Source organism: Priapulus caudatus, unplaced genomic scaffold (genome assembly GCF_000485595.1).
Source record: "Priapulus caudatus unplaced genomic scaffold, Priapulus_caudatus-5.0.1 Scaffold1518, whole genome shotgun sequence".
Taxonomy (NCBI): domain Eukaryota; kingdom Metazoa; phylum Priapulida; class Priapulimorpha; order Priapulimorphida; family Priapulidae; genus Priapulus; species Priapulus caudatus.
Window position 1 is genome coordinate 49,949 of NW_014578579.1, and position 10,452 is coordinate 60,400.

Consider the following 10,452-nt stretch of genomic DNA (forward strand, 5'->3'; position numbering starts at 1 on the left):
TGGCTTTCATTATGGTGCACGGATCCACCATGTTATATTTTCTTTTCCCTCTGCCGAGTGCTCCATATTTGGCCATCTTCCTTATCATTTCAGTTACACTTGCATCACTTCCACTGGATATCATATAACACGTGTTAACTTATATGATATTTATAGCTGTGCTAGTTATGTGACCTGCGTCGGCTGCCGCCTTGATATAGAAGCGCGGCGAAACACGTTTTTCTAGTTGTTTTTTCGTTGAGGGAATATAGGCTTGATGCATATTTTTACAGTTTTATTTTCAAAGCTACCGTTCAGTTTTAAGTGTAGTGAATTATTTACTTGCGTTTTTACAGTGGTTTGTCACAAAAACGTGCGTGGGAATGCATCTTTAAGACAAGAAAATGAGTATAAAAGAGTAATTTAATTAAGCAATGGCTATTAGTGTTGCTGAGAGGGTCTATGTCTCCCTGGGTACTGCCGGAACGTACCCTGGGTACGGTCCGGTATACCGGAACGTACCCTGGTAACTATCTAATATGCTGGACCGTACCTCGCCTACTCCACTAACGAGTCTTGGGAGTCGCCTACGCCTACTCCCTAACCCTAACCCTAACCCTAACCGTAACCCTCACACCCTAACCCTAACCCTAACCCTAACCATATCAGATAGTTACCAGGGTACGTTCCGGTATACTGGATCGTTCCCAGGGTACGTTCCGGCAGTACCTTGCGGGACATAGACCCTATGAGGCTAAGTTAGCTAAGATGTAGATGAGCATTAGTATTATACGACACATGGATTCTCTTGTTACTTTGAAGCTTGCAAATGGGCCAGGGATTGAATTTGTCGGATACGATAGCATTGATAATGTGTAACATTGGTTCTGTCTCATGTACAAGGATTCGATCGATCACAACAAGGAAGATGGCTTTGATGATGTGATGGACTCGGACAATAATCAGTCAACGATCAATACTGATACTCAGAGTCAGGTAATCAATGAGGCAATTAATGAATGTAGTTAAGCAGTTAGCAAGAGTTTCAACAATGGCTCTAGTTGTGTGCGGCGCTACAAAGCTGAATGAAGTTGCTTGATTTCAACAGCAGATAGCAGTAACTGTAGGTGACTGGGCCTATATTGCAATTTTCAGTAAGCTCAACCAATTACATTGAATATGAAATAAATTAGCTCTTCGTTTCGTCATTGCTTTTTGAGTGATATGAAAACATCAACAGTCGGTTTTTGGTAACAATCCCAGTTGGCCTATACTCTCATGTTGCCTACTTCCCATTTCGCCTACTCCCATTTTGTCTACTCTCAGAATGGGCAATATTCCAATTTCGCCTACTCTCCGAATGGGTAATAGTGCCATTTCGTCGTAGTATTGAAAAATTACAACGAATACCAGGAGAAATTAGTGTGGATGCTACTCCGTCTAGTCTAGGCATGCTAATCAAAACCATATATTACATTTATAAATAATTATTTAGTGGACAAAATGATGGTAGACAAAATGGGAATGGTGTGGATTTTTATAGTGTAGACGAAATGGGTGTAGATCGACCAACTGGGAGTTTTGCTATAGACGAAATGGGAATTCTGCCGTAGGCAAAATGGGAGTAGGCGAACCGGGGATAACCCAGGTTTTCATGCATCAGAGGTGTGTTGTTTCAGTGCTAGTAGTTGACAGAAGGATATGAGAATCATGGGAGCTGCTTTTAACTCGTTTTAGTGTGACAACAGCAAAGGCGCAGAGAACACAAACATGAGCGAAGAGCACTTCACGGAAAGTCCGGAGTTACAGCACTCCGACCGCGATCAGCTGCTGGACCCTACGGTTTTACTTTATTTGCTTTGTTTTCATTTTCTTTTTTAGTATTGACAGACTTGACAGGCACCTAACTCTCATTTGTATTTGTCCTTCTGAATTTTTTGAAAAAATGCTTTTAATGTAGTTGTAGCATAGTTATTTGACCGATTATCTCTCTTCATTCTAGCATATATTCGTGCGTGCTTGCGTGAGTGTGCGTGCGTGTGCGTGCGTGAGTGCGTGAGTGTCCGCGTGCTAGGGGTGGGACGATTTATCGATATATTGATGTATCACGATACAAACTTTGGCGATACATGTATCGATACGTTTGATAATTCACACACATAACTATACTCTACTGAATAACATTTAATGTCCTTTAGTACTGTAGTTTCATCAGATAGCAAAATAAACATAACACAATCTACAATTCAATTGCAATTTTTTTTACTAAGCACACCTTGATTTGTAGGCATTCACGTGATTGCTGGACTCACGTGACAATTTGAGTGTAGAGTTTGCTGGAGAGTTTCGCTTGTGTATCGCAGTAATACAGTAAAAAACCCGCAAGTAAGAACCTGCATTTTACCACGACACGTTATCCTAAACAGGTTTATACATAAATGGTACTTAGCACAAATTGCTAATGGAGTGATAAGGCACCTGTGTCTCCAAAAAAGGATCCAAAATGTTGATCTATCTTATTCGCCCAAGTGTATACATCTTTTTATATAGATTTTAGAAAATAAGAACCTGTTTCAAATTTTAGGCTAAACAGGTTCTTGTATAGAGCTAAGAGGGTATATAACTATAAGTATAGGCTATCGCTCCATTAGGAGTGTTCCCAACTTTGATATCATTAATGATTAATGATTACCCCATCTACCACCCCCAACAGTAAGCATCCTATTTGGCTTAGAACAAGTTGGGTGCGTGTGGTGCTTGCCTTCATAGCTGGGTAGTCTCTCTCTTGCTCTCTCTCTCTCTCTTTCTTTCTCTTTCTCTCTCTGTCTCTCTCCCTCTCTCTCTCTCTGTTTCTCTTTCTTCAAAATATATTTCCGTTCATCACTTATCGACAATATCACTGCAAACATATCGCAGTGTTATTAACTGCTTGCGGGCTGCCGTATCATCAACAAACTTCGATAAAACAATTGACTAATTTTGGAGCCGCGCACTGGTTAGACAGCATTTATAAATTATCCCAACAAACAGACATCGCACACCGCTCTCCGTAGTTTGTCGAAGGACATCACATAACGTCCGACGTCATCGCATTATAAATTTAGTAGTCTCGATGATCATGATGATGTATAGTATCACTACTGTATTCGGGAACCAACTACACAGCATGTATTCACGACTTGTACATTCTCAAAAGCCGCCCAATTTTACATGCTCCCACCAAAAGTTATGAGGAATAGCAATATACATAAGAAAGTGGGCGCAGGCCAGAAAAAAAAAAATATTGTCATTTGTTTGTATTATACCACACAAAATTGAAAAAATCAATCAAAAAATATATATGACTGTTTTCCAGGTTAGCTTCTCTTTCTTATCTATATTGATCTTCCCCAGAGCTTTGGATCGGTGAATGTAAAACGCGGGAATGTACAAGTCGCCAATCCCTCACACATCAAACAAAAAAGTCACTCACCCTCTCACCGCCCCGGACTCTGTCAAACAAAAGGACATCACCTGACTGCCGATGTGAGGGGGGGAGCCAATGTGTATATCAGTGTTATCACTGACGAATTAACCATGCACGGGCACCGCCCCGTCTGTGACACGGCCTTTGGTAGGCTTCGTTAACGAGTGCAAATGCTTAGTACTGTTCATCAAGGCGCAGCGGACTGGGAAATAAGGGCAGCTGCGTGAAATAGACTATATATACTGCAGCGGTTCGTACATGCTACCCTGAGGAGGAACACTTTCTGTCACCTAGTCTTTTCTTTGGATCTGTGCGCTGGCTTTCATTATGGCGCACGGATCCACCATGTTATCGTTTCTTTTCCCTCTGCCGCGCGCACTTCTCTATGCGCGGCCAGTGCTCCATATTTGGCCATCTTCCATATCATTTCAGTTACACTTGCATCACTTCCACTGGTCTGTCTGGCAGCTCCCATTCGCGAAGCGCAAAAACGCTGCGTTGCGGCCACTAATACAAATAACGCTGCACTATCAAGAACACTTTCGCGAGTCCCTTTAGGGTATAGTGCGATACGGTGTCGGAATGCAAAAGCCAGAGTTCTGTCAATCGTACGACGGTTTTGACTACCCACGTAGCTCGAGATTTGCTCGAAATGCGGCAGGAGTTTTTTTGGCTAATGGGCGCGCGTCCTATAGCGGTGAAAAAACGGAGTTTAAACGTATTCCGTGAAGACACGCCCACGGCAATCACCACCACACGGTCTCGTCACGCGCGCCTACCAGCGAGCCGAGCTGCGCTCTCCTGATCTCGGCGGCGTACATTTCCTCGCACGAGCGCGAGGCCGGCCGGCGCCAGCTCCCTCCCTCCCCACACCTCACTTCCCTGTCTGTCGCTGGGGGCGTGTCCTGCGCCGGTCACTCATATGACGCATGGCTATGGCCCGTAGGAACGTGCCCCAGATGAGTGTAGCACATATGCCGTCCGATAGATGGCGCCACTGCGCTATATACACACCAGGGAAAAAATAAAAATTTATTTTTTAGGGGCTACTTTTCAAGCTTGCGTGCATGAAAATAGCACTTTAAAATTTGGTTTGGATTGAACTCTGCACATTTACGGGGACTCTTTTTGGCATTTCCGGGGCTTTTTTTGGCATTTCGGGGGCTAAATCGCCTCGACCCCCCGTGTATTTTTTTCACTGATACACACCATGGCTTCTGCACATGGGGGCAGCCGACCAACCCGACTCGACGCGTTCCTAGCATGTAGCTGCGCTCTGCGCCAAGTGCTTTTTGTCTGGCTTATTGTGGATTGGGGGTCTACAAGAATTTATCGTGGGGGTTTCTTCAAGGGATGGTAGAGGGCAGCAGTGCACGGAAATGCTCGCGCATGCGCAGATGACCGGGGCGGCGGTGTCTGCGGACGGACATTTTGGAAATCGTCGTGAGTGTAAGCGCTAAATAACTTCATTCAGTTACGGTTTGTCCTTTAGAGGTGAAATGACCAGTGTTATTATTGCATTCCTTTATATTCATAGAACTAGTCTACTGTGTCAGAATGATGTCAATTATCGCTGTCGTCCAATAATCGGGTGATTTTGTTCACATGTTAATAAGCGACTTCGTAGTTACGCACTGAAGCCCTATGATGGGACCTATGCTCAAATCGGTGGTGATTCAATTCCCATATATTTAATTTGCAATTGTACAATGATCGGGGTAGGCATTACAAGGTCTTGAAAAAATTAGGTAGGGTTAGGTAGGGGTTGTTTTTTTAAATAAAAAAATCTGAAAATGTCAAGTGTTCAGATGTGAGGTGAGTACCATATTCTAGGAGTTTATGATTTATTTTTTGATTTTTGAGAATTGATGATTGATTAATTTTTTTTTTTTTTTTGAAAATGGAGAGAAAAAAAGGGCCGGCCCCTATTTGCTAGGTAGGGTCGGGTTCTCGGAAACACATCATTTTTTTTAGGCCTAACAACAAATAACTTACAACAATTAATTTTTTTTTTTTTTAATAGGGTTAAAGTTAGGGTCATGCACCATAAAACAGCAGACCGGCCAACCCTTATGATTTTTTCGTATTCCTTACGAATTCCATGATGTTTCTACGAATGTACGATCAAACTGAAAAACTTACGATTTTTTACGACTTGTGAAAATTAATGTTTTTTACATTGTGAGCCGAGAAATATCTGGCGATTGTGGGCGCAGCCATATTGGATCACGCGTTCATGTTGTTCTCGCGTGATCTAGAGTTAGTCCCATCATTCATTGCGCGGATAACATACAAACAAAATGGCCGCCTGCTGCAAAAAAAGAAAATACTTACTATTTTCATGAATCACAGGTTGGCAGGTCTGAAACAGGAGTTTCAGGCACGCGATTTGTATCAACCGATGGAATTTGGGAGGTATGCAGAATGCAGAAGGTTACTGAAATGATGTGTACGCAACTGCATATCTGCATATCTGCAACTAACAAAGGTGTCAATACGCACGATTTAAATGTTATGTTTATAGCTGTTGCAACAGACCTCAGATGAGCCCAGACGCTCTGCGGCTCTTGTTTGAGTAAAATTTTGGCAATGTGCATTGATGTGATGTGCTTGTCTGTTAGTGCCATGTCGAACTGCATTTATTACTGTAAATATGAGCATCCTTGTATAGGAGCAAAATATTGTATAGGTGTATGAAGTTTAATATCATATATATATTATTAAACCTTATACACCTATACAATATTTTATATAGCTTCATGTCCATAGTATTATTAGGTTAAAGGACTCCAAGAATTGAAATATTGTGTTCACGAGGTAACATTAAAACGATGCATATATTTACTTATGCTTCATCCTTGGTATTTACTTATGCTTCATCCCTGGTATTTACTTATGCTTCATCCTTGGTATTTACTTATGCTTCATCCAGTAAGGAATAAACGTCCAGGGCTATAGCTAGCCATGGGGTGTGACCTTGTAGCCGAATGGCACTGAGGGTGGTCACAGCCAGAGTTTTTTTGCGCCCTCAGTCGTTCTTTTCCGTCTCCATTGGCCTTTGTATTACTGGAGACGGGACCGCCATTTTACGTGGTCATCCGAGCCACGGGAGATTCACAGTCTCCAATGTTGAGAGCCAGGTTTTTACACATTGAGAAAATTCAATGCCCTGGCCGGGGTTTGAACTCACAGCCTTCAGTGGACAGTATACGTGGCCTAACCACTGGACTAAATGTCTCACTACCAGGATTTGTGTTTCGTTGTCCAGCGTTGCGGCGGAAAGAACAGCGTCCAGTCGTTGCTTACTGGTCGGTATCTTTTGCATTGCTTCATCAAACGCAACGACCTATATATTCCAGTGTCGTCTTCATACTGTCACATTGCTGGGAAACCATAGTCAAGTCAGCGCTCAGTTAAAACTCATCCAATAATCTATTACTCGAAATACACATCACAATTTCTACACACGCACGCACACACACACACACACACACACATACACGCACACACGTACGCACGCACACGCACACACAGACACTCAGCTACACACACGCACACGCGCTTACACGCACTCGCGCACACACGCATGCCGACGCATGCGCTGACACACACACACACACACACACACACACACACACACACACACTCACCACCACCACCAACACGTGTACACCTGCACGCACGCACGCACACACAGAGACACGCACTCCGACACACAGATCATTGACATATCTGTGAATTGGATTTCAGCCGAAAGGTCGATTTTGGAACCATTCTACGATGATGGATTATGTGACGACTGTGTTCTGATGAAGTCTCTAACATTCACGTGTATACAAGGTAAACGTCACGTATTCACCTATGTCACGTCAAACCTAGCTGCGTATATCTCTTGGCATTAGATGTGAGAAAAACACTGCAATATTTACTAATCGCAGTCGTTCTACTTCTTTTGCTTATTGACATTTCATGTCTAAATGTTTTCTTTTTTCGAGCACAACTTTTCCATTACGACGGTATACACGTACATGTTACATACATGTTTATTCAACGTCCTTTTTGTACTACTGTGTACATAATCTCCAACGATGCCTGGTGGACTTTGTATCAATGTATAGTTCCGTTTCTTTTCTCATTTACTTATGCTTCATCCTTGGTATTTACTTATGCTTCATCCTTGGTTTTTACTTATGCTTCATCCTTGGTATTTACTTATGCTTCATCCTTGGTTTTTTTTTTTTAATGAACATAAAATGACCCTAAACCTCTACAAAAACCGATGATGATGTAATATGCGATATCCTTGTTTTATTATACACATCATGTCATAGAGGGCTGGTAATTTTATAATAAAAGTACAAATATAGTAATATTCCAGTTACCGTTAATTTGAGTAGATCATGTATCGTTCATGCGACGTGCCACGTGAAAAATTGGTAAAATAAACATTTAAAACAAATAAATTTTTTTTTTTTTATCGTAATAACCAGGTGCTCAGTGTATGTATGTGAAGTTGAAGACACGGGCTTTGCATTCGCATCGCATTAAGCTGCGTTTACACTATCGATTTTTGTCAGCAAATCGTACCGATTTCAAGTGCATTCCAACTAATCGGCTGAAATTCGATTGTGTTGGAGTCGGAGTCGGAGTGAAGTCGCCGGGTTGGAGAAATAGAACGTGTTCTATTTTGCACGACTCGGACGATTTGCTGACAAAAATCGATAGTATGAACGCAGCTTTATATGTTCGCTTTCGTGTGCGTTTTTCTGCAAACTTGGAGAGTGTTCGCACATGTCGGTTGTGCACGTTACATTTCGGGGGGGGGGGGGTGGTACTCAGTACTCACCTTTCTTGAGGGTAGGGGTTCTCCGCATGAATGGGAAAATTGAGGGCAAAAAGATGGCTCAACGGTGAAAACATGGGGCAAAAAAATGGCTGGACGGTGAAAACGATGGCAAAAAGATGGCAAGGAAAAATTGGGGTGCAAAAAGATGACTAGGAAAAAATTTGCGGGGCAAAAAGATGGCAAGGAAAACGGAAAATTGGGGCCAATATTGCGGCGCATATATATATGCGTCACCATGCGGAGTACCTCCCCCCCGGGGGGAGGGGGGTTACATTTAACCCGGCCCGGATAAGCTGACCCCGCTAGACGGGTGTGGTTACTGGGATTAGACGTGGTTACTAAGCCGGCTGCCACGTGTGGTCCACCAGACATCCTTGTAGCTGATTGTGGTGCGAGGAATTTCTAAGATGAGAAACAAGGTTCTCCTGTTTTCCTGATTGACAACGTTATGGGGGTTTTCCACCAATATTACAGCCTGCTCTCCTGTGTTGCATCGGTAAGCATAATTGGTAATTATAGATTTTGGTTTCGTCTGGGAATACTAGGGGACATTTAGGGTTTGTTGTAATTTCCGCATCTATGATTGACAGTATTGTAGTCCGTTATATATATTTATTTTCGTTGACCAAGGTTGGCATGATGTTGCTTCCTTGAGTCCCGAACATTTGTTCCTTACAAGGCTATACTAGTCCGGGTTCGCCGTCCTCCGGGCCGGGTATTTTTTATCGTGACACCATCACTATTAGTTAAATCCTTCCCATATGTGGAAGATAGGCGCATAGGGCGGTGCCTATCTCCGTTTCCGTAACCCTGAGGCCCCGCAGCTGCTTTCACAGTAAATTATACAGTCCGTTATATTATAAGTGATATATTGGGCATTCGAGCATAGCTGCATGTGTAATGAGGCCTGCGTGTCACAGTGACGCGCGGCCCTTTCTATTTTTAATCGACTGATGCTAATTGATTAATCTTCGCCTCCAAATCACGTGCACTTGGGCCGTTTTACTCATAATATGATGGCAAATAAACAAAAACCAAAGTCGTGAGGTTTATGTTTTCTCTATCGCCTATACTAATTCAGCCACGCACAGCCACTAGTAGAGTCTAAACATTACGCTAACGCTTCATTGGGAGTGTTCCCAACGTTGATATCATTAATGATTAATGATTAATGATTGATAATCCTAACCCTAAACCTATTAACTAACTAACTAATTTGATTGTGAAAAGTTTTAGGAGTATAATAAAAGTTATAGCAACAATATCGTAATGATATGTTTATATTATATGTGATATATATGTTTATATTATAGTGAATGCAGCATTGATTGTGCGATGAAAAGTTGGGTTTATTACACAGTAAAAGGGAAAGAGTAGTAATTTTCACTGACAACGTGTTTTTAATTTTTATATATCTGTAGATACGGAGAAGCGACAGGTAAAAATAGCAAGAAATAACATGTTTATACTACTTATGTAGCTGCAGCGTACTACGCGATTTTAAGCTATCTATTAAATTACCTCTAAGTTAAGTTATAAGTCATACGTCTAAGCCTATGGTTAAGATAACCTACAGCGCGATGACATCATCGCTAAACCTGAGCGCGGTTTAGATTGGCCTTAGAAACACGATCGCGCGCGATATAAAAGGCCTCGCGCCGGCGGCGAGAGGAGAGAGAGAAGAGGAAGAGAGAGAGAGAGAGAGAGAGAGAGAGAGAGAGAGAGAGAGAGAGAGAGAGAGAGAGAGAGAGAGAGAGAGAGAGAGAGAGAAGAGAGTCGGGTTGACACAGCGGGTTCGCGTTCGGCGCGCGGGCAGAAGTGACAAAGGAACTCGTGTTTGTGCAGTCATGTAATCACACGTAGTGACGTTATATGTGTTGTGAAACATCATCTAGTTTGTATTAGTGAGTCTCTGAGTAGAAATAAATCATCTAGTCTGTTACGTACAACAGATACGTGTTATCTTTACTGTGAAGTTATACGCTACTCGTCTTCACGTGGCACGGGAAACGAATAGAAGCTGACATTCCTTCAAGCGGAAACGCAAACACGAAACGAACAACGAACTGGGTTTATAAATTAAGACATCAATACGATTATACATTTACGACGAATCAAGAACAATAACACAACGCAAGGTTTAGAGCATTACCACCTATAC

At 42.3% G+C, this 10,452-nt stretch overlaps 1 protein-coding gene across 1 annotated transcript in view; it reads left to right on the top strand.

Annotated features, from left to right (window-relative positions):
• Nucleotides 1-7,285, top strand: part of LOC106816881 — a gene marked incomplete at its 3' end in the record, with an annotated part of 46,852 nt that extends 39,567 nt beyond the window's left edge. Inside the window, exon 7 of the mRNA XM_014821523.1 lies at nt 7,196-7,285. Coding sequence (XP_014677009.1) covers nt 7,196-7,285 — 90 coding nt within the window. The remainder of the gene's footprint in view (nt 1-7,195) is intronic.
• Between the last annotated feature and the right edge of the window lie 3,167 nt (nt 7,286-10,452).